This window comes from Urocampus carinirostris, chromosome 3, assembly GCF_059441175.1.
Source record: "Urocampus carinirostris isolate Australia breed hairy pipefish chromosome 3, RoL_Ucar_1.0, whole genome shotgun sequence".
Classification (NCBI taxonomy): Eukaryota; Metazoa; Chordata; class Actinopteri; order Syngnathiformes; family Syngnathidae; genus Urocampus; species Urocampus carinirostris.
In genome coordinates this window covers 7,001,600-7,026,126 of record NC_142351.1, presented here as the reverse complement: position 1 = coordinate 7,026,126, position 24,527 = coordinate 7,001,600, and the positions used below count along the sequence as shown (strand labels likewise).

Sequence of the window (24,527 nt, the reverse complement as noted above, 5' to 3'; positions counted from 1 at the left end):
ACTTATTCGTGCACGTCGTCGATAGGCGGCAGATGTCACTATTCTGCTTTCAACCAAGAGGGAAGAAGCAGAAAAATAAACAACCACGGCGGACAGAAATATAGAATGTAATTCAATCACATGTTCATAGAAGATGAACACTGGTTTCTTTTCCAACTTAAGGAACAGCCAACATCTCATCGTGGATTCACAACATGTCGCTCGAGTTTATTCTTAAAGCGATAGTATCCTCGAAGGGTGTTTAACAATATTTACCTTCAGATTCCACCACACAGATAGCATTCAAGGGGGGAAAGCGAGGTTTTGGATTGAATTAATATTATGGGGGACAATGCCCCGCTGTTTAAATCCATGACTACCTCCGCAAACATGAATGCATTGCATGCGACGTCCTATATCCGCTTCTGCGCACTGAAGGATTTTATACATTTGACTATAAAGGATTTTGGACGATCGAATACAAACTGCATTTAAATACAAAAGATATTCACTGGCTGAGCTGTGGGGCGAGGTCAATGCAACAGAGTTGTGAATGATGTTTACAGGAACAGCGGGGAACTGGGACAAAGGGCTTATAAGATAATCAGCAGTTCTCAACGTAGAAGGGTCCTGGTGATGTAGAAACGCTCGGGGATGTTTTGACCATTTCAGACATCGAGGCGAAGGGGCTTTCCTGGCACGCCCATAGGAGGAGCCGGCACACCAGCTTGCGGAGAGACGTGGGTTGAGAAAGGCAGAAGATCGAGAGAGGAGGCTTGACAGAGACTCAAGCGACACTAATTCGGCTAATTCCAAGGAGTTCACTTAGTTAAATTGTTTAAGAAATTAAATCTGCCCCCGTGTGCAAATGCCGGTCTCCTGTCCATATTTTCCCATCAAGAAACGAGCGCGCATTGTTAGGTAAATGCAGGTTGTGTTTGGTTAATGGAGTCAGATAACCAATTCGAATTTGGTAAACGCTACATTTTAATTTTTAATTCTTAACAGCACGAAGACCAGTTGGGGCGTTCACACAGGAGGTTCAGCTCGCATACAAGTCGCATTGAGTTAAAAACGTGAACACTCTCACAAATACATCAGATTTCGCCCCAAAAATCGGAATTCAGCATTAAGCCCTGCGGTGCCTAAGTCATCGTGTAGTATATTGGTGCTTGCGTCTGTACTTACTTCCTTGGCAACAGTATGCCAATGGAGGTGGCTTTCACACTGGTCCATGCGCTCCTGATGCAAGAATTTGCACTTATCAGGAACCAGTAAGGCATCGCTCACAAATTCTCCCACTGCAGAATACATAATAACATGATTTGTCAATTATTTATACACAATAAAAAGGCTTTTGCTGTATTATTTTACGATTTGGAAGCAATGGAAACCTTCTGTCTGTTGTATTATCGCAGTGCTTCTTAATTGTTTTATGTCACGCGCCCCCTCGGAAGAAGAAATCCTCTCGCGCCACCCCGAACTAAATCAAGTGATCACATAATATTAATGGGGACAATACATCCATCCATCCATCCATTAACTGCACTGCTTATCCTCAGTAGGGTCGCGGGGGCGCTGGAGCCCATCCCAGCTATCTTCAGGCGGTTGGCAGGGGACACTCTGAACAGGTTGCCAGCCAATCGCAGGGCATACAGGGACAGACAATTTGCCCGCCCATTCACACCTAGGGACAATCCAGACCAGCCAATTCACCTGAAATGCATGTTTTCAGAATGTGGGAAGAAACCGGAGTGCCCGGAGGAAACCCACGCAAGCACGGGGAGAACATGCAAACTCCACACAAAAGGTTCGATCTCATGACCTCAGAACTGTGCCGCAAACGCGCTAACCACTGCACCGCCGTGCTGCCTTGTGTTTTCCCGTAACTTGTCACCTAAGTCCATGGCAAATCTAAACCTTTCGGCACGTTTTTGCTATCGAAAACTCAAGCGTTTTATCAAGTGATTGGGTTGTAATGAATTTAAGTGACAGCTTCATGATTTGGCTTCATGCTGTCCGCTGCCAGCTCACTCCGAAGTTGCAGTGACATGCACTCTCTTCTACTGTCACTGCATCCTTGTTAAATATTATTTTCATGGGGTTGGTGTTTACACCTGCCATTCCCCCTTGTGTAGTGGAGGTGCAATTGCACTTTATTCTGGGAAAGAACGAAATACCTACCGTAAATTCCGGACTAACTTTGTTTTTGTACAAGCCGCACTAGACTTTAAGCCGCAAGCTTGAACAGCCATATAAATGAACTCATACGATTCCCGGGTCCTCCGAGATCATTGTCGAAAGTGCAAGACACGGAACTCCTAATGCCCCCGATAAGCAAGTAGGCGCCTGACTCCGCTATGGGTGCGTGAGTGTGTGTGTGAATGTGTAAAGTGTGAAGTAAATTGTAAAGCGCTTAGGGAGGTCTTCAGGGAGTGGTCAAGGCGCTATAGACATGAAGACCATTTACCAGTTACCATCAATAAACCAGTCACAGGTTTCATACAGCTTTTTCATGAACAAATTGAAGCACTTTTTAAGCACTTTCAAGGCAAATTTTCCAGTACCATGAGGAGGAAATCTGCTGTCAATCATTTATAAACCCACGCAAGCACGGGGAGAACATACAAACTCCGCACAGGAAGTCCGGTAGCTGGATTTGAACCCACAAAGGAGGTTCCCAAGACCTTAGAACTGTGCCGCACACGCGCTAACCACTGCGCCGCCGTGTCTATTATTTTTAAAATTTTCTTTGTTTAGTGTGTGGTCAGTCAGACTTTCTGGAAACATGGTGAGAATGTCAAGCATTTTCAAGCACTTCACCCAAAATTGGAGCATTTTCCAATGTTTAAATAAAAGCAATTTCCCGGATTTCAAGCCCCCGTACGAACCCCGCGGTTACACTGGACTCACCCAAACAGCGGTAGGGCACTACGATGTGCATGTGACTGCGGCATTGCTTGCGACCTTTCTTGCACCAGTTCTGGATGCTGACGGGTTGGTTGGCCTCCACAACGTTGGTAATCTGGAGCTCTGGATAAACCTGCAAATTTCAAAAATAATTTAAGGTTCTGTCAGATACGTAAATTACCGTATTTTCCGCACTATAAGGCGCACCTAAAACTCTTAATTTTTTTCAAAAGCTGACCATGCGCCTTATAATACAGTGCGCCTTATATATGGATCAATATTAAATTCGCAAGGTCTCGCAACTTACGCAACAGCCGCCGACTCGATTTTCCCCCGAACGTGGAGTAGTCCGCGGTGTATGCTGGGATTTATATACCAGCGTTTCATTGGCTAACCAATGTGTCAATCATCATTTGAATCGATCACTATTGGCTGAAGTTATTCGGAGCCTCGGATTGGCTAGAGCGCCAAAAAAAAAACCTGCAATTGGCCGAAAAAGATGTATCAATCATCCGTTGAATCGATCGCTATTGGCTGAAGTTATTCAGAGCCTCGGATTGGCTAGAGAGCCAAAACAAACCCTGCAATTGGCCGAAAAAGATGTGTCAATCATCCGTTAAATCGATCGCTATTGGCTGAAGTTATTCAGAGCCTCGGATTGGCTAGAGGGCCGAAACAAACCCTGCAATTGGCTGAAAAAGATGTGTCAATCATCCGTTAAATCGATCGCTATTGGCTGAAGTTATTCGGAGCCTCGGATTGGCTAGAGGGCCAAAACAAACCCTGCAATTGGCCGAGTTTAGCAATGGCGTAGCAAGCTTGCTAAAGTACACCATAAAGAAACATGTTTTATTAGTCTGTATTTGCAAATAATTTACTCTCCTGGATTGACTTCACTCACGGTTGTAAGAAGACCATGATTGCGTATCATTATTGAACGTGAGAACTTAGGTGAGCTATGCGGCTTTATATTTTCCCAGTATCTTGTTTTAGAACCATCTTGATGTTGCTGTGATGAGTTGAGTGAATTCAACTCAATTCCAAGTGTTTATTGTCATATGCACTGTAAAGTTGCGAGCGAAAAAGAAAATAGAAAGTAAGGAATGGTTGGCATTTCTTGAATTCCAAGACTTTAACCTTCCGAATGATATTTGAAACGATGCATTTGAGTGACATGGTACGGACACCACATCCGCACGTGTCTACGACACGTATTTGCTTCTTTGCAAGCTTTCGGAATGTTAAGGGGGTAATAAGTTGGACTGAACCATCTGACTGTTTTGTCCACGTTCCCATTGTAGCGCCTTATAATCCGGTGCGCCTTATGTATGTCAAATATAGGACCAAAGACTATTTTTTGGGGGTGCGCCCTATAACCCAGTGCGCCCTATAGTGCGGAAAATACGGTATTAGAACAGGACAAAAGAATTCTGGAGAGGAACGATGACCTCACGAACTGGTGGTATTTGTATTCCTGTTGCGATTAGTTAGTGTGTAAAAGGGAAATGTGTGAAACACATTGTAAAGCGCTTTGGGAGGGCTTCATTGAGTTGAAAAGCGCTATAGAAATGCAGACCATTTACATCTACATTCACATTTATAACTCGTTAGCAAGACTCATTTGCTTGTAGCCGTTAGCATAACTCGTTAGCATGTAGCGGTTAGCATAACTCGTTTCATGTATCCGTTAGCATGACATGTTCGGATGTGGCCGTTAGCATGACTACTTAGCATGCAGCCGTTAGCATGACTCGTTAGCATGTATAGGTTGGCACTTAGTGGTTGGCAAGACTCATTTGCATGTAGTCATTAGCATGTAGCCGTCAGCATAAGGTCTTGGGATCAAGCGGTCGCAGGTACGATTCCCGGCTCCTCTGAGTAATATGTCGAGGTGTCCTTGGGCAAACACTGAATCCCTAACGCCCCCGATAAACAGGTAGTTGCCTGCTAACCCAAAATGACAATCGATTTAGAGCAGGGGTGTCAAACATGCTGTTTCAGGCCCGCTGAGGGATGTAATCAGGCCCACGAGACAACGCTGAGGGAAGCGCAAGAGAAAAACGAGCAGCAGGTTGAAATATGTCCACTTGATGTTGCCAAAGCCAGATGCCTCTCTCCCTCTCTCTCTCTCCCTCCCTCTCCCCCCCTCTCCCTCCCTTCCTTCCTCTCCCTCTCACCTTCATTTGCTCTCTTTTTTCTTTCCTTTTCTGTCTTTTCTCTCTTGCTTCTCTCTTTCTCCCCTTCTCTCCTTTTCCTTTTCTATTTCTCTTTGGATTTCTTTCTCTCTCTTTACCCCTCTTTCACTATTTCTCTATTGCTTCACACTCTCTTTCTCTCTCTCCTTTCTCTCTCTTTCTCCCTTTCTTTCTTTGTCCCACCCTCTGTAGTTCTCTCCCTTTCTCTCTCTTATTTATTTCTCTCTTTTTTTCTTTCTCTCTAATCTACTAGTCTGGCCCCCGAGAGAATGTTTGTTCTATCGTGTTAAAACGAGTTCGACACCCCCGATTCAAAGCATCTTACCTCCTGGCAGTACTGTAGGATGCCTTCCTTGGTACCGACGCAGCTTTTGGTTCCTGAGGGGTCCGTTTCCCATTTGCCAGTCTGCACATTGATGTGCATGTTAAGTTTACCGCAGAACATGGCCACCTGAGGCTCAGCCAGCAATCCTGTCAAACCATCTGTCGGGACCTGCAAGACAGCGTGAAAGGAGTGGGTTTTATATCAGCAGCATCAGGGGAGAATTACTCATCTTTGACTCATTTAGGGTCATAACGTGTAAATACGTTTTTAGAAGCATTGTCCCGGAGTGCCACAGCGTAAAAATATGCTTGTTTTGCTTTGGCGCAGCCCTTCCGTAAGTATCAAGCCTCTGGGAATGTTTTCGGTTTGATAATCAGGGTTGGGTAGGGTTACCTTCACTGGATTACTTTCAGTGACTTTTGGATTACTCCAATACCAAATATGCTAATAAAAGACAAAAGAAACTAAATTTGAATAAAATGATGACTCACAACACGTGGTAAGCTTTCTCTCCTGGCTTTGATCTCTGGCAAAACGGACATAAAATGCGACAGAAACAAAATGAAAATAAATCCAAACAGCTTGCCAACATCATTTTTGCTGTTCCATGTATTCCATTACTCCACAAGCTTGCACAAAATTGATTCATTTTATTCATATTTAGTTTATTTTGTCTTTATTAGCATATTTGGTATTGGAGTAATCCAAAAGTAATTGAAAGTAATCCAGTTAAAGTAACCCTACCCAACCCTGTTGTTAATTAACTACTTGATGGGAGGAACGGCTTTAAACAGATCTTTGTCCACACATCGAAGAGCCCCTACTTCCCCATGTTCCTTCCTCCATCCAGTGATCGAGAGCATATGGGCTGTGACTGAAATCATGTGAACACGTCACCGCAAACAACAGGTGCTAAAAAGTTCTTGCAAATTTCACGCATTGTCGGGTATAAATTTAATGTTCTTGCGAGAAAATGTTATTTCGCAAGCAAAATGTCCTTGTGTTTGTGGAAAGCACAGTTAAAATATCAGAGAGGCATAATAAATTTTTTTTGTAAACAAGTATTGTTCAAGTGTTGTTTGCCAAGCAATGGTAAAAGCCAGGAACATTTTTCGACTGAAAGATGAGAGTTGAAGCTTTCTTTTGATATCTTCTATGTCTGTATAGCTACTGAACACATTTTTCCACAGGCACTTAATATTTAATGTAGGGAGATACAATGTACTATTAGTATTGATTCATCTATTCCTATCAAAGGGTTCATACACCATTTCATTGCTAAATTCAAGCACTTTCAAGGCCAATTTTCAATTGTTTCCAGTACATTCATTCTCAGTGAGCCGAGCCAAAAGAGTCGGTTTTCTAAATAGAGCGGTCCTCTTGGGTGCGACCAGAAGAGGGTGGTGGCACTTCATATGACGACACCATAATGACAAGCCACCAGAGCAGGCATGTTGGCATCATTTTCATGCACTTTTTTTTCTTCAAAATTTTCTTCATCTATTGCGTGGTCTATTGAGTTAGACTGCAACGAACCATGGCATTGGCATCATTTTCAAGCATTTCCAAGCACTTCACCCAAAGTTCAAGCATTTTCCTGTCTTTGAAATCACAAGGCAGCACAGTGGTTAGCGCGTAGGCGGCACAGTTCTGAGGTCATGAGATCAAACTTCTTGTGTGGAGTTTGCATGCTCTTCCCGTGGTTGCGTGGGTTTCCTCCGGGCATTCCAGTTTCCTCCCACATTCCAAAAACATGCAATTTAGGTCAATTGGCCGGTCCAAATTGTCCCCAAATTGTCTGTCCCTGTGTGACCTGCTATTGGCTGGCAACCGGTTCAGGGTCTCCCCTGCCCACTGCCCGAAGATAGCTGGGATGGGCTCCAGCACCCCCGCGACCCTACTGAGGATAAGCGGTGCAGATAATGGATGAAAACACAACATTAAATTTCAAAGATTTCAAGCGAACCCTACTATCATTTTTAGAGGTCATTATTTTTTGTTTTTTAAATTTAAAATTGTTTTTTTTTTTTACTTTGCGGTACGTGTCCACTTACAAATCACTGCAAGCAGATTTGGAAAAACACAATGCCTGCTGTGTTTCTTTTTAATCAGCCTAAAAAAAAAAAACGAGTGAATACTTATAGTTTGGGGGTAGGGAGGAGAGGGTTGCAGCAGTTCTATTGTGCTTTCCCTAATCTTGTTAATGGTTCTCAAGCCCCTGGCATGCCAACAAATGTCGTTTTATGAGATGCGGCCTCCTTTACCCCATGACGACCGATTCCCAAAAGCAAGAAGCCATTTTCCTTTTACAGGAGATTGCGGTTATACGCCGAAATACTGTAGATGTGAAGGTTTAAAAAGAAATGATTTCCTGCGTTGAATTCTACCATCTATCCTGACTCCAGTTACCTGCCACATCCCCAAACAATGCTTGGTAGATTGAATGAATGAAAACTTTCTTCGAACATTAAAATAAAAACGGGACAAAATAATGTTAACATGACATGTTCGAAAAGGGGTAGTATGAGGCAGACGCTTATTTTCCCTACCCCTTCATCTTCCCTATTACCGTATTTTCCGCACTATAAGGCGCACCTAAAAGTCTTAATTTTTTTCAAAAGCTGACCATGCGCCTTATAATAGAGTGTGCCTTATATATGGCTCAATATTAAATCGCAAGGTCTCGCAACTTACGCAACAGCCGCCGACTCGATTTTCCCCCGAACGTGGAGTAGTCTGCGGTGTATGCTGGGATTTATATACCGGCGTTTCATTGGCTAACCAATGTGTCAATCATCATTTGAATCGATCGCTATTGGCTAAAGTTATTCGGAGCCTCGGATTGGCTAGAAGGCCAAAACAAAGCCTGCAAATGGCCGAAAAAGATGTGTCAATCATCCGTTAAATCGATCGCTATTGGCTGAAGTTATTCGGAGCCTCGTATTGGCTAGAGGGCCAAAACAAACCCTGCAATTGGCCGAAAAAGATGACTGAATAGCAAGCTTGCTAAACTACGCCATAAAGAAACATGTTTCATTACTCTGTATTTGTAAATATTTGACTCTCGTGGATTTACTACACTCACGGTTGTAAGAAGACCATGATTGCGTATCATTATTGAACGTGAGAACTTAGGTGAGCTATGCTGCTTTATATTTTCCCGGTTTGTTGTTTTAGAACGATCTTGATGTTGCTGTGATGAGTTGAGTGAATTCAACTCAATTCCAAGTGTTTATTGTCATATGCACAGTAAAGTTGCGAGCGAAAAAGAAAATAGAAACTAAGGAATGGTTGGCATTTCTTGAATTCCAAGACTTTAACCTTCCGAATGATATTTGAAACGATGCATTTGAGTGACATCGTACGGACACCGCATCCGCAGGTGTTCTCGACACGTATTTGCTTCTTTGCAAGCTTTGGGAATGTTAAGGGGGTAATCAGTTGGACTGAATCATCTGACTGTTTTGTCGACGTTCCCATTATAATCCGGTGCGCCTTATCTATGGAAGATATAGGACCAAAAACTATTTTTTGGGGGTGCGCCCTATAGTGCGGAAAATACGGTAATTACATGCCATAGATAGCTCCTCTTTGTGTCTAATATATCAAATTCTCACGGATATACATACCTAGTAGAACGAAATAAAGAAACACAATAAAAGAAAAACAAGCCCATCACAAATGACGATAGGCTAAAAACAGCTCAAGCAGATCAATCACAAATAAGCATGACTTGACTTAAAAAGCTGAAAAATGAGCCAAATTTGGACTAATTTTCTATACTATTGATGACTCTTGACCAGTTTGCACTCAACCTTTCAATCTTAGTGACTGCTGATATTTTGCTTTTTTATTTTAATTATTCTAAGTCATATTTTTTGACTGGTTTTCAGAGGATCTGGTGTTGGGTAATAATGGAAGACAATACAAAAGACAAAAGTACTGTATGTATAAAAGGCAGGATAAAGAGTCAAAATTTGACTCATTTTAAGTCAAATCAACTCATGTTTATAAAAAGGAGTCGCAAAGGGGTGCACAGACTATTGCAAACTATTATGACATCATCCCCTGATCTAAAACCTACATGAGGGCAAGGAAAAACTCAAAAACCTCAACATGAATGGAGAACGTGATTGGTCTGAAGCAAAGTGCATTCTATCTTTCAATCTGAGAGAATGCTGATCTTTTACTTCTAGATAGATAGATAGATAGATAGATACTTTATTCATCCCCTAAGGGAAATTCACATTTCCAGCAGCTTCCCTGAGCTGAGAACAGTACAATAATAAAGCCAAAAGAATACAATATACAAATACCCAGTGTGACGTGCAAATGCCCACTGTAGCGTGTTATATAGAGTAACTAAATAGTGCTACACAGAATACATATTGCAGTAAGATTCGGTAATATCCAATGTAGGTGGTGTGGTTTAATGTGGGCCTTTACTCTGCCGAGTGGAGTTAAAGAGCCTCATGGCATGAGGAAGAAAAGATCTCTTCAGTCTGTCCGTAGTACAAGACAGTGACAGCAGTCTGTCGCTGAAACTGCTCTTCTGTCTGGAGATAATGCTGTGTAGTGGATGCGATGGATTGTCCATGATTGACCTCAGCTTTTTCAGTGCTCGTCTCTCAGCTACTGTCGTTAGGCTGTCCAGCTCTTTGCCCACAACAGAGCTCGCTTTCCTAGCCAGTTTATTGAGACGAGAGGCATCCTTCTTCTTGACGCTGCCTCCTCCCCAACACGCTGCCGCATAGAAGAGGGCGCTTGCCACTACCGTCTCATAGAATATTTTCAGGAGCTTTTTGCAGATGTTGAAGGAGGCCAGCCTTCTGAGGAAGTAAAGTCGGCTTTGCCCTTTCCTACATAGAGCTTCTGTGTTGGCAGTCCAGTCCAGTTTGTTGTCCAGCTGCACACCCAGGTATTTGTAGGTCTGGACAAATTCTACACATTCTCCCTTGATGGTTACAGGAACCGGGTGAGTTCTGGTTCTCCTTAAGTCCACCACCATCTCTCTGGTCTTGGTGGTGTTTAGGTGCAGGTGGTTTGCGTCGCTCCATCGGACAAAGTCCTGAATCAATGTCCTGTACTCCTCCTCCTGCCCGTTTCTGATACATCCCACGATCGCAGTGTCGTCGGCAAACTTTTGCACATGGCAGGACTCAGAGTTGTACTTAAAGTCCGATGTATATAGAGTGAATAGGAACGGAGAGAGAACGGTCCCCTGCGGAGATCCTGTGCTGCTAACCACAGTGTCCGATGTACAGCCCCCCTGTTTCACATACTGGGGTCTGCCTGTCAGGTAGTCAGTAATCCATTCTACAAGGTGTGAGCTAACTCCCATCTCTGTCAGTTTCCTACTCAGTAGCAGAGGCTGTATGGTATTGAAGGCACTGGAGAAGTCCAAAAATGTAATCCTCACAGCCCCCTTCGCCCTATCCAGGTGAAAGAGGGATCGGTGTAACATGTATACTATAGCATCCTCCACTCCCACCTTCTACTGGTAAGCAAATTGCAGTGGGTCGATGGCGTGACGGACCTGTAGCCTCAGGTGGTGCAGCATGCTGGTCTTCTTGTTTTACTTTTTAAAATTTATATATTTTTACGGGTTTTTGAGATCTGTGTCTAAATTGGTTAAAACGGAATTGTAAATAGTAAATGTTTTTGCATCATTTGTTTATATTACTAGAGAGTGAGTATTTGTAATTTTGATTTATTGTTTTGCATTTTACAATTTATTTTGTAGCTCTGAGAATATCTGAATTCACATTTCATGTGTTTTTCAGAGATCCCTTGCAAAACATATGTAGTTACTGATTACTAAAATGATTGGTGTATAAAGTTCAACTATTATGTGTAATATATTATTAAAAAAAAAAAAAAAAAATCTGAGGAGCCACTTGGGAGCCGAGCCAAAGGAGTTGGTTTTCTAAATAGAGCTGTCCTCTACGGTGCGATCAGTAGGAAGCTGTGACAGTTTACATGACAAGCCACCAGAGCAAGTGTGTCGGCGTCATTTTCATAAAAATTAAAAAAATATATATTCATTAATTCTATTGCATGGTCTATAACACAGGTGTCAAACCGGCGGCCCGCGGGCCAGATCAGGCCCGCTAAGGGATTGAATCCGGCCCGCGAGACAACACTCAGAGAACCGCAAGAGAAAAACAAGCTGCAGGTTGAAATATGTCAACTTGATGTTGCCAAAGCCAGGTGCCTCTCACAAAGACATTGTAATTGTATTTATTTCTCTCTCTCTCTTTCTTTTCCACCCCTTTTCTCCCACTCTCTCTGTCTCTTTCACTCTCTGTGTCTCTCTTTTTCTCTTCCTTTGTTGCTCTTTGTTTCTTTCTCTCTGTGTCTTTTAACTTCTTTTGCTCCAACATCCTTTTTCCTTTTCTCTTTTCTTTTTCTCTTTTCATACCCTTCACGCTTTTTTTCTCTCCTTCTTTCTTTCTATTTCTCTTTGGATTTATTTCTTCCTCTCCCTTTCTTTTCCACTCTCTCATGACTTTTTATCTTTTGTTTCTCACACTGTCTCCCTCTCTCTCTTTTTCTTTCTTTGTCCCGCCCTCTCTCCTTTTCCCTCTTTCTCTTATTTGTTTATCCCTATTTTTCTTTCTCTTTAATCTACTAGTCCGGCCCCCGACAGAATGTTTGTTCTATCGTGTGGCCCACCGAGTTAAAATGAGTTTGACACCCCTGGTCTATAAAGTCATACTGTCAAGAAACATAGCAATGGCAAAGATTTTAAGCACTTCATCCAAAATGGAAGCATTATCCTGACCTTAAAACACAACAATAAAATGAAAGCATTTTCAAGGATTTCAAGCACCCGTACGAACCCTGATTAAGCATGTCCTCACAATATCCTTTCCTTTACTGCTGTTTTGACTGGACTGAAAAAAGGGATAATCAATCAGTGTCGAGGGATAAAAGCAGGAGGCGGGTTTGGACGGAAAAACGACAATGGGCAAGATAACTGCAAAACAGAAGTAAGTGACGAACATGAGCGGATGGCCATCACTAAAACAGGAAAAGGCTTTCTGGTTGCAACTTAGTAAATGTATTGTGTACAATGAGATGCGACACTGAGTTTATTTGGCAATTTGCAAAAGGGGCTGTTGTGACACATGTCCTACCTCCAGAGGGCCCCAACCAAGGTTTTAACTGGGCACAGTTATCCTGCACCCTTTTAAAAAGGACATTTTGATCCGCACATGTGGGTTTCTTTGTTACATGTGTTTTTCGATTCTTGTCTTTCTTTCTGGTTTGAACATTCCCTTGTTTAGCGAACCCATGTTTGTTTGCTACTTGGTACCTTTTGTTATAATAATAATAATAATAATTTCCTTTGTATTGTCATTCTTTGTAACAATGTACACAGAACGAAATGTCGATACACCTGACCCGTTGTAGAGAGCCGATGCAGCCGCAGCCAACAGAGGGCGCCGCCATTTTACCAATGTTATAAGTCTTAGGTATGACTCGGCCGAGGCGCGAACCAGCGACCTCCCAGTCTCAAAGCGGGGCCCTACCATCTAGGCTATGAAAAACAATCGACAGTGGAACCTGGGTTTTCGAACGCTTCTCAGTTCGAACAAATCGGAGTCCGACCAAAAATTGAGAAATTCTTGCTTCGCTGTTCGGTTCAAAAAATCGGAGTTCGAACGCCGGTAATGCGTAAGTGCGTACGCTAGGGTGCGATGCTGAGCGGCGTACGGGTGTTTTAGCCCCTAATTATGCCTCTGAAGAAAGTCAGTGCAAGCAGCAAAGTTGCTACAGGTGAAAAAAGAAAAGTAGTGCGTACAACTATTGCATTTAAGAAAGAAATAATAGCAAAATATGAAGGAGGTGTGCGAGTGTCTGATCTTGCTAGGGAATACAGCATGGCTAAATCTACGATCAGTACGATACTAAAGAATAAGGAGGCTGTGAAATCGAGTGACGTGGCTAAGGGAGTGAGTGCTATAAGCAAGCAACGGCCGTCCACCTGCGCCTTCTGCTGACCACCACAAAGGTAAGAAATCCCATCCATAATTATTTTCTTTATCCTTTTTTTTTATTTTTACAAGTTCATGTTAGCGTAATCTTTCGCATGGGTTAGCTTTATGTTTACAGGTAAACATTCAGGGTGTTGGAACGGAGCCCAACATTGAGGGTCTTGGAACAGAGCCCCCTTTCCAATGAACCGCTCACCACTTGTTGTGGACACCCGGGTGCTAAATGACTTGTAAACGACCTGAATTTTTTTTATTTTTACACGTTCCGTACGAAAGATTACGATAACGAGGACCTACGATTAGCCTGGGTAAGGTTTAAGTTTCCGTTAAACACTCAAGGTAAACATTCATTACATTACATTATTTTTAATGGGAAAAATGATTTCGGTGATCGAACAAATCTGTTTTCGAACAGGGTTCTGGAACGGATTATGGTCGAGAACCGAGGTTCCACTGTAACCTTCTTTACATCTGGTGTCATTTGTCCCGATGATTCCCCAATCGCACCTCGCTTTCTTCACTATTTACACCCCTGAACCTTTCTATAAAATTCACCTAATTTCTGAAAGGTAACACTGTGAGGTTTGGTCCCAAGCTGAAATAATCACTCCAAGTGCTACTAACATTGAGTAATCCGAGTTAGAATGTAAAGCAATAGAGGGTTTTTTATTCTCGCCTGATTATCATTTTTTTTTTGCAATTCAATAGAATTTACGAGACTAATTTATTATAATTCTAACATGTGAAATGCACAACAAAATTAACATTTGTCTCTGGTACCATGACTAAGAATATGAGAATCTGAGTATGATAATGAGATTAAAACGACTGCCGTTTTCTTATGTTATCCAAACCACTGGTTGTCTAGTGGTTAGAAGTTGGTGCTATTTGTTGGAATAATGTACATAAGTTATTCAACTTTACTATAACCTATGTGTGTTATATGTTTTCTTGAAATATTGTGCTTACAAAATGGGATGATTCTCACAGCAAAAGTTTTCCACTGCACCCTGGCAAGAACTAACGGTGTGAATCAGTTACAGATTAGACCCGCAGGCCATGGTTCTTTCCTGAAGATGGCGTGAAGAGAGTTAATCAGTCACATTTTAAATAATAAGTTGTTGTGCAAGAACTGGTTTCAACTGGAATATTTAACCTTCAACCCACCCCTTACCCTTAGTGTTGAAACCACGTTGTAACAAGGGCGTTTCTTTCTAAATAAAAGGCAAGCAGAGGGAAGACTGCTTCAGAGTGAGAGGAGGATTGTATGAAGCAGCATTCTTGTCACTTTCCTTGCAGAAAAAACACACAATTCTGTGTCTTTTTGTATGCAGGTTTTTGTTACAAGTGTTGGGTTGAACCTGACACTATTGCGGCTGAGATCCGGGTCCAATTCCTGTTGCACCCAACAGCAACATTCAGGCTGAGAAAATGAGCCGGGATTTAAACTGATTTCTAACAAATAAAAGAGTTATACACTAGTGCGTAATATACACCAATGAATACAGTATATCTAAGAAATATTTTCATATTTTTTATAGTCTTGGTGATAGGAATGAGTGGAGATGTGCTGGATAGTAGGATGTTTGAACACGTTCTAGGGCAGGGGTGTCAAACTCATTTTAACTCGGGGGCCACACGATAAAACAAACATTCTGTCGGGGGCCGGACTTGTAGATTAAAGAGAAAGAAAAAGAGAATAAAGAAATACGAGAAAGAGGAAGGGAAAAGGAGAGAGGGCGGGACAAAGAAAGAAAAAGAGAGAGAAAACATGAGAAACAAAAAGTAAAGTCGTGAGAGAGGGGAAAAAGAAAGGGAGAGGAAGAAAGAAATCCAAAGAGAAATAGAAAGACAAAAGGTGAGAAAAGAGAAAAGAAAGGGCGAAGGGTAGGAAGAGAGAAAGAGAAAAGAGAGAAAAGGAAAAAGGAAGTTAGAGCATTAGAAGTTAAAAAGACACAGAGAGAGAAAGAGACAAAGAGGAACAAAGGAAGAGAAAAAGAGAGACATAGAGAGTGAAAGACAGAGAGTGGGAGAAACAGGGTGTTGTCTCGTGGGCCGGATTCAATCCCTTAGTGGGACTGATCTGGCCCGCGGGCCGCCTGTGTTCTAGAGGATGGACAGGGCACCCGTATGATGCGGCAGGGGTAAACCAGCGAAAGCTGTCGGGCCCTGCTGTTGAACAGAAGAGTGTTGTGTCACGTTTCATCCGGAGGGACAAAAGCATGACCAGCTTGGGTGCCGAAATGCTTAACTTGTTTGGGTGTTTGGGCATTTGGGTTGGCCATGGTCCCAAAATTTTGTGTGCGATTTTTTTTTTTTTGCTACTTTTTCCCTTTTATTTTCTTGTTTTTTGTATGTGTTTGTCTTGCTGTCGGTCACCCCTCTCGAGAGATATGACCAGGGCAGATAGATGGATAGATTTATAGTCTATTAGACTAATGGGACAAATTAAACCTGGGTGGCCTGCCAGAATCTTCCTGACTATGTAAAATATGTTGACAAGCTTGAGTTTATTGGATCATCGCCATTCCTATTTTCAGCAAATTTGATGGAAAATGACATTGGGATATCTCGAAGCAGTCAAGTCAAGTCATTTTTATTTGTATAGCCCTTATTCACAAAGCGTCTCAAAGGGCTTTACAGGTTATTACACAGACTATTATTACACCATCCCCTGATCTGGAACCAGCATGAGGGCAAGGAAAAACTCAAAAAACCTCGACATGAGGAAAATGAAGAAACCTTGAGAAGGGACCGCACATGTGGTATCCCCCTTCCAGGACTACCAGACAGCAAAGGATGTTGCAATCACAAATAATACAGAGATATTGTCCACGAAAAGTATAGGTTATTCATATGCTATAGAGCAGGGGTGTCAAACTCATTTGAACTCGAGGGCCACACGATAGAACAAATATTCTGTCGGGGGCCGGACTAGTAGATTAAAGAGAAAGAAAAAAAATAAGAGACACAGAGAGTGAAAAAGACAGAGACACTGGGAGAAAAGGGAAGGAAGAAAGAGAGAAAGAAAGAAAGAGAAAGAGAGAGAAAGAAAGAAAGAGAAAGAGAGAGAAAGAAAGAAAGAGAGAAAAAGAAATACAGAAAGAAAGAGAGAAAAAGAAATAAAGAAAGAAAGAGAAAAAGAAAGAAAGAAAGAAAAGAGAAAAAGAAAGAAAGAAAGAAAGAGAGAGAAAGAATGAAAAAAGAGAGAGAAAGAAAGAAAGAAAGAGAGAAAGAAAGAAAGAGAGAGAAAGAAAGAGAGAGAAAGAGAAAGAAAGAGAAAGAAAGAAAAAAAAAAAGAAAAAAAAAAGAAAAAAAAAGAAAAAGAAAAAGAAAAAAGAAAGAGAAAGAGAGAGAGATACAAGTACAGTGTCTTTGTTCGAGGCACCTGGCTTTGGCAACATCACGTTGACCTATTTCAACCTGCAGCTTGTTTTTCTCTTGCGCTTCTCTGAGTGTCGTCTCGCGGGCCGGACTCAATCCCTTAGCGGGCCTGATCTGGCCCGCGGGCCGCCTGTTTTGACACCTGTGCTAGAGTAAAAGTAGAAGCAGCAATTATTTTACCTAGTAAATGTCTCATGATTATGTTTGCGTTTCGAAAAAACAAAAACAAATATTTGTTCAAAAATACCAAATTTTTATGGCACAATGATTCAACAACCAACAAAGGTCCACAATGAAAGCCTTTTCTTTGTTGACGTCGGCCTTCCGAGCTTTAATCACGAATGTGTTTGAGTGCGCGATAAGAAAAGCCTTAACGACCACTACCATGACCACCCTCTTTTCTATGCTTCGGTCTTGTTAGGCTATTAATTACGCGGCCTTATCAGTGTGGCCCATGCCTGCCGAGGGGAGCCAAATGAGTATAATGGGAAGGAGACTTACGTTTTGGTCCTGACCTTTGGGGAACCAAAGTTCCTACAGCTTAAGGCAAGATAAATTCAACCCTTTTCAATGCCTTTTGAAATCAAGTTTGCGTACAACTTGACAAAAAAAATCCACTTAAAAACAAAACAAAAAAAACACGAATATTTCTTGCACACAGAAATTCGTGCATTAATGGGCACCACCAGGCTGCACTTTCCCAAGACACACCATAAGAAATGGTGCCCCAACCACCCGAGAGCTTAAAGCACAGGCGTCAAACAGGCGGCCCGCGGGCCAGGTCAGGCCCGCTAAGGGATTGAATCCGGCCCGCGAGACAACACTCAGAGAAGCGCAAGAGAAAAACAAGCTGCAGGTTGAAATAGGTCAACGTGATGTTGCCAAAGCCAGGTGCCTGGAACAAAGACACTCTACTTGTATTCATCTCTCTCTCTCTCTCTCTCTCTCTCTCTCTCTCTCTCTCTCTCTCTCTCTCTCTCTCTCTCTCTCTCTCTCTCTCTCTCTCTCTCTCTCTCTCTCTCTCTCTCTCTCTCTCTCTCTCTCTCTCTCTCTCTCTCTCTCTCTCTCTCTCTCTCTCTCTCTCTCTCTCTCTCTCTCTCTCTCTGTGTGTGTCTTTTAACCTCTTTTTCTCTACCTTCCCTTTTTCCTTTTCTCTTTCTCTCTTCATACCCTTCGCACTTTCTTTTCTCTTTTCTCTCCTTCTGTCTTTATATTTTTCTTTGGGTTTCTTTCTTCCTATCCTTTTCTTTCCCCCCTCTCTCACGACTTTGTATCTTTTGTTTCTCCCTCTCTCTCTTTTTCTTCCTTTGTCCCGCCCTCTCTCCTTTTCCCTCCTTCTTTCTCTTATTTCTTTATCTCTTTTTCTTTCTCTTTAATGTACAAGTCCGGCCCCCAACAGAATGTTTGTTCTATCGTGTGGCCCCCAGAGTTAAAATGAGGCTTACAGGGTCCATTACCATGACCTGGCACAGCTTTTAGCCACGGCAAAAAGTGTTGGTGGGACCAGACACATTTCATTAAAATGACACTTTCCCATTGTCCTAAGTAAATGTCTGTCTGAAATTGCTTTGTGTATTGCTGGTAGACCTAAAACATGTGTCTGACTGAAAGCACATCACCGTTTTTATTGTTCCATTATTGTCGTCACACTATGTTGCCACCAAAGTAAATCGGTGATTTATTAAGGACAATTGATAAATGCAATAAAGCTTTTTTTAGTTCACATAAAAATAAATCTTATTAATGGGTTGATAGGATTATCCATTATCTGTACCGCTTATCCTTAGTAGGGTCACGGGGGTGCCTGAGCCCAACCCAGCCATCTTCGGGCAGTGGGCAGGGGACACAGAGACTGACAACTCACTCGCTCATTCCCACCTAGGGACAATTTGGACAGGACAATTAACCTGACATGCATGTTTTTGGAATGTGGGAGCAAACCACAGTGCCCTAAAGGAAACCCACGCAAGTAGAGGGAGAACATGCAAACTCCACACAGGAGGAAGGTTTGAACCCATGACCTCAGAACTGTGCCGTGGGTGCGCTAACCACCCATACACTTGAGTAGTATTTTCTTTTCTCCAAAGAGTTTTTTCACCCCTTGGGGCGGATAGCTCTTCACATATAAACCATTTGCCAATAGACTAAAGCCCCATTCTACTGTTTGATGTTCCTTTGTATATAAATGGAGTCTTCCGTTGTTCCTTCCCCCAACAATTCTGTGGAAAAAACAGGGTAGTTGATGAAGTTTAAGGCGAATGACAATCAGGCCTAGAACTGAGTACCGTATTTTCCGCACTATAAGGCGCACCTTAAAGTCTTAATTTTTTTCAAAAGCTGACCATGCGCCTTATATATGGCTCAACATTAAATCGCAAGGTCTCGCAACTTACGCAACAGCCGCCGACTCGATTTTCCCCCGAACGTGGAGTAGTCCGCGGTGTATGCTGGGATTTATATAACGGCGTTTCATTGGCTAACCAATGTGTCAATCATCATTTGAATCGATCACTATTGGCTAAAGTTATTCGGAGCCTCGGATAGGCTAGAGGGCCGAAACAAACCCTGCAATTGGCCGAAAAAGATGTGTCAATCATCCGTTAAATCGATCGCTATTGGCTGAAGTTATTCGGAGCCTCGGATTGGCTAGAGGGCCGAAACAAACCCTGCAATTGGCCGAAAAAGATGTGTCAATCATCCGTTAAAATCGATCGCTACTGGCTGAAGTTATTCGGAGCCTCGGATTGGCTAGATGGCCAAAACAAACCCTGCAATTGGCCGAGTTTAGCAATGGCGTAGCAAGCTTAGCAAGCTTGCTAAAGTACGCCATAAAGAAACATGTTTCATTAGTCTGTATTTGTAAATATTTTACCCTCCTGGATTGACTTCACTCACGGTTGTAAGAAGACCATGATTGCGTATCATTATTGAACGTGAGAACTTAGGTGAGCTATGCGGCTTTATATTTTCCCGGTATCTTGTTTTAGAACGATCTTGATGTTGCTGTGATGAGTGAATTCAACTCAATTCCAAGTGTTTATTGTCATATGCACAGTAAAGTTGCGAGCGAAAAAGAAAATAGAAACTAAGGAATGTTTGGCATTTCTTGAATCCCAAGACTTTAACCTTTCGAATGATATTTGAAATGATGCATTTGAGTGACATCGTACGGACACCGCATCCGCACGTGTCTACGACACGCATTGGCTTCTTTGCAAGCTTTGGGAATGTTAAGGGGGTAATTAGTTGGACTGAACCATCTGACTGTTTTGTCGACGTTCCCATTGTAGCGCCTTATAATCCGGTGCGCCTTATCTATGGAAGATATAGGACCAAAAACTATTTTTTGGGGGTGCGCCCTATAACCCGGTGCGCCCTATAGTGCGGAAAATACGGTACATCTCCTCATGAGCGAAATGAATGTATCTTATTATGTATTTTGTTCAGAGATGTAAGGTGATAGACTCAACAGTTCTAAGCCTTTCAAAATTTAGATTGAAGACATTTTAATGCCAATGAAGGCCTGGTTTTTGGAATAATGAATTCAATGCCTTTTAAGACTTTTCAAGGATCCGCTGGAACCCTGGGAACACTCTCTGGACTACACAATGTGTGGCATACCAAACAAGAAAGGTTCTCACAAATGCATCTGGAGAAATATGCTGCATTAAAGGATTAATGAAGACATTTTTTTTTTTACTTTGCATGCCGCAGCTGCTTATTTTTCATATTGCACACGAGAAGGAAAGAAATGGAGGTCAAAACGGGATTTTATCAACAAGACATTTTCTCAATTTTCCTGTGTCCCTTTGGTGCTAGGTAGTTAGTCGCTAGCTGGACTTGAGTTAGTGTTTGGATCGGTGGTGGGCAAACTACAGCCCACGGCCCACATATGGGCCGTCAGGCTTTTTCATCCGGCCCTCTAATAAAAAATAATGAACAATATATACACATAATATAGTAAATAAAGTAATGGTAATAAAAAGCGTTTTTGGTGCCAACTTCGGCCCCATTGTCCCTATGTGTCTACAGCAAAAATACTGAGACAAAAATACTATAAAATTACCCAAAAACTAAATATCAAAATGAAATGCTTAAAAACAGGGACATAATGTATTAATTTGCTTTCATTCGGAAAATATTTTTTTTTTTTATAGGTATACAACAAAAAAACAACTGCAGTAATATTACAAAAATACTACATTTATAGTACTATAAAAATACTTCTAAGAAATACTACAAAAGTACCATTTAATTAATACTCTCATGAAATGATATTACAACAGAAATATTACACAGGAAATACAAATATATTACAAAAATACAGAAAATGGATAGCTATTACCAAAATAATTTTAAACTCATGCGTAGAAAGAAAAGGCGTATGAGGGTTGAGTCAACCGACTCGTGTACTTGGCGAACGAAACGTCCCGATGAGCCGGCTCTTGGGAGTGATCGAATGGAGTCACCAATCGACAGCTGATTCCCTTCGAGACGCATTTTTTCTCTTGTGATTTGTCAATAATCTATTTTGGGCGATTCTGTGTTGATAACTTCAAATTTGTTACAAAGATTGTTTTGAATTGTATCTATTTTGTTGATTTATAAATATTTCAATTATTTTTTCTTTGTTTTTCAGTGTTAATGTGTATATCAAAATGTAAAGTTAATTAATGTGTCTTTTATCTCTTTTTCCTTTTGTTTCTTTTGTCCATTTTTCCATATTTTCTCCCTTTAGGTTATTCCGTGCCTACTGTTACATAATAATCGGTAATGCAGGGATTAAAGCAACATATGGGAACTGAAAAGGACGGCTTTTTCAAGTGAGCCAAGCAAAAAAAAAAAAAAAAAAAAGTTTTAGCGCAGGAAATAAAGCGCTCGTCTTGGAGAGGTCACAGGTTCAATTCCCGGCTCCTCCGGGTTAAATGCAACAAACACAAACCCAACCGGAAGTATACTAAGTGAACACGATAGGCTAGCGGGATACTATAGAGGGCAACGGGGACCGATCGGCGGAAAAAACAAGAGACTGGCTGACCAAAAACATGCGGTTAGCAGGCAGGATAACCCGGAGCAGACAAGAAAAAAAATCAATTACAGCAACAAACACAAACTTAGCCGGCAGTATACTAAATGGACTCGGCAGGCTAGCCGGATACTATAAAGGGCAACGGGGACCGATCGGCGGAAAAGACAAGGGACTGGCTGACCAAAAACATGCAGTAAGCAGCCAGGATAACTGGGAGCAAACAAAAAAAAAACAATTACAGCAACAAACAGGTACCCAGCACAGCAGGCTAGCTTACAAGGCTAACCTGGAAGCCTTAGAGGGCCTGCACGCTATCTGGACAATATTATATTGATTGCAAGAATTAGCTCAGGTGTGAGTGTTTGTGTGTATGAGTAATTGTGAAGTACATTGTAAAGCGCTTTGGTAGGTCTTCACAGACTTGAAAAGCGCTATAGAAATGCAGACCATTTCCCAAATGTTGAAATATCCTGAACCCCTTGTGCCCCCGATAAGCAGGTAATTGACGCTGCTATCAGTGTGTGAATGGATAAGTGTGAAGCACATTGCTAAGAACTTTGGAAGGTCTCCAGTGACTGATTAAAGCGCTATATAAATGCAAACCACAAACCATTTAACATTGACTGTTCAGATGGTCCCAAAAGTGGGTACACCACATTAATTTCCGCATGTTCAATAGACAAGAAACATAGCTTTGACCCAATGAAAAGAAGTATGTCAAGAAAGGCCATGGCTTACTGGAAAGATATCCCGTGGACTGATGAGACAAAAGTTGAATTTAATTGGCTCAGATGATGTGAAGCATGCATGGCAGCAACCAGGCGCTGACTACAAACATGTTTGTGTTGTGCCCAAAATCAAGCATGGTCTTGGGAATGTCATGGTTTGGGGCTGCATGAGTGCAACTAGAGTTAGGGAGTTGCACTTCCATAAGGGAAACACAAACTCAAGTATGTACTGTGAAACACTATAGCAGGGAATGATCCCCTCCCTCCAGAACCTGGATCCCAGGGCAATGTTCCAGCCTGACAATGACCCCAAATACACTTCTAAGGAGAATGTCTCCAGATCTAAACCCGATGGAACATCTTTGGTGCATCCTCAAGCGAAAGGACGAGAGGCACAAGATCTTGGATATCCCCAGCTCGGTCACGTTGTCAACACTCAGAGAAGCACAAGAGAAAAACAAGCTGCAGATAGAAATAGGTCAACTTGATGTTGCCAAAGCCAGGTGCCTCGAACAAAGACACTGTACTTATATTTATATCTCTCTCTCTTTCTTTTCCATCCCTTTTCTCACACTCTGTCTCTTTCACTCTCTGTGTCTCTCTTTTTCTCTTCCTTTGTTGCTCTTTGTCTCTTTCTCTCTCTGTGTCTTTTAACCTCTTTTGCTAAACCTTCCTTTTTTTCCTTTTCTCTCTTTTCATACTCTTCGCGCTTTCTTTTCTCTTTTCTCTCCTTCTGTCTTTCTATTTTTCTTTGGATTTCTTTCTTCCTATCCTTTTCTTTTCCCCCTCTCTCACGACTTTTTATCTTTTGTTTCTCCCTCTCTCTCTTTTTCTTTCTTTGTCTCTCCTTTTCCCTCCCTCTTTCTCTTATTTCTTTATCTCTTTTTCTTTCTCTTTAATCTACAAGTCCGGCCCCCGACAGAATGTTTGTTCTATCGTGTGGCCCCCGAATTCAAATGAGTTTGACACCCCTGGTGTATTTGGTGGGGAAGATGAAGGGGTAAGCATCTGCTTCTTACTACCCCTTTTCGAACATATTATGTAACATTATTTTGTTGTCATGAAATGAAATGATCTGCATTTCTATAGCGCTTTTCAAGTCAATGACTTCCCAAAACGCTTTACAGTGTGCTTCACATTTCCCAATAGCGGCCGTGATCTGTGCAGTGGGTTCAGTGTCTTACCCAAGGACACTTCGGCATGTAACACGGACAAGCCGGGATTCGAACTGGGATCCCTTAATCCTAAAACGATCCTCCTGAGCTACTGCCGCCCATTGTCGAGTTATTGTTTTTGTTCTGTTTTCATCTTGATGTGCGAATAAAGTTTTCATTCATTCATTCAAGCACGCCGCCGGCAGCAACTCATGGCACACCAACACCTCAACACAGGTGGTTAACAAACCTTATGCAAGAAATGGGACTGACGCATGCACAAATATAGGAGAAATTTATGACACGAGAGCCGCAAAAATAGTTTTTAAGAAGGACTGCTCAGATTCCATCACATACAATTCGAAATACGAATGAAAAAAAAACAAAAAACGATTTCAAGAGCATTTCTCTCTATATGATGCAGGTACTTAATGTCCCTCCCTTTCATAATTGCCATAGAAATCGTAGCTGCACACTAGGGTGGTCCTTATTTTTCGACTTTTAAAATTTCATGCTCTGACCCCTTGAATATGTTCCAATATATACAAAACGTAATTAGGCAAAGTTTCATCAAAATCAAAGGATATTTAGAGGTCGCTCAAGGCCTCTGAAATTTTGGTATTAAAAATAAGGATTTTTCGCACATTATATCAGACCTAGTGTACAAAGTTACTTGTAACTTTTCTTGTGTTACAATTATAAGCAATGGACTGAAATTGGATGTTCTAAAACGCCGTACACATAGGGTTAAGATTTCCGTTTTTTCTCGAAAATTGCCAAAATGTTACCATTTTGGGAAATTTAAAAGTCGTTGAGCTACCTC

The 24,527-nt window shown here is 41.8% G+C and overlaps 1 protein-coding gene across 2 annotated transcripts in view; it reads right to left on the bottom strand.

Annotated features, from left to right (window-relative positions):
* The window catches only part of appa (amyloid beta precursor protein a), a 71,255-nt gene that overhangs the window by 32,361 nt on the left and 14,367 nt on the right, over window positions 1-24,527 (bottom strand). For both annotated transcript variants that reach the window (XM_088330501.1, XM_088330502.1), the window contains exons 2-4: window positions 5,410-5,577; window positions 2,893-3,022; window positions 1,168-1,280 (exon numbers count right to left, since the gene is read on the bottom strand). In XM_088330501.1, coding sequence (XP_088186627.1) covers window positions 1,168-1,280; window positions 2,893-3,022; window positions 5,410-5,577 — 411 coding nt within the window. The remainder of the gene's footprint in view (window positions 1-1,167; window positions 1,281-2,892; window positions 3,023-5,409; window positions 5,578-24,527) is intronic.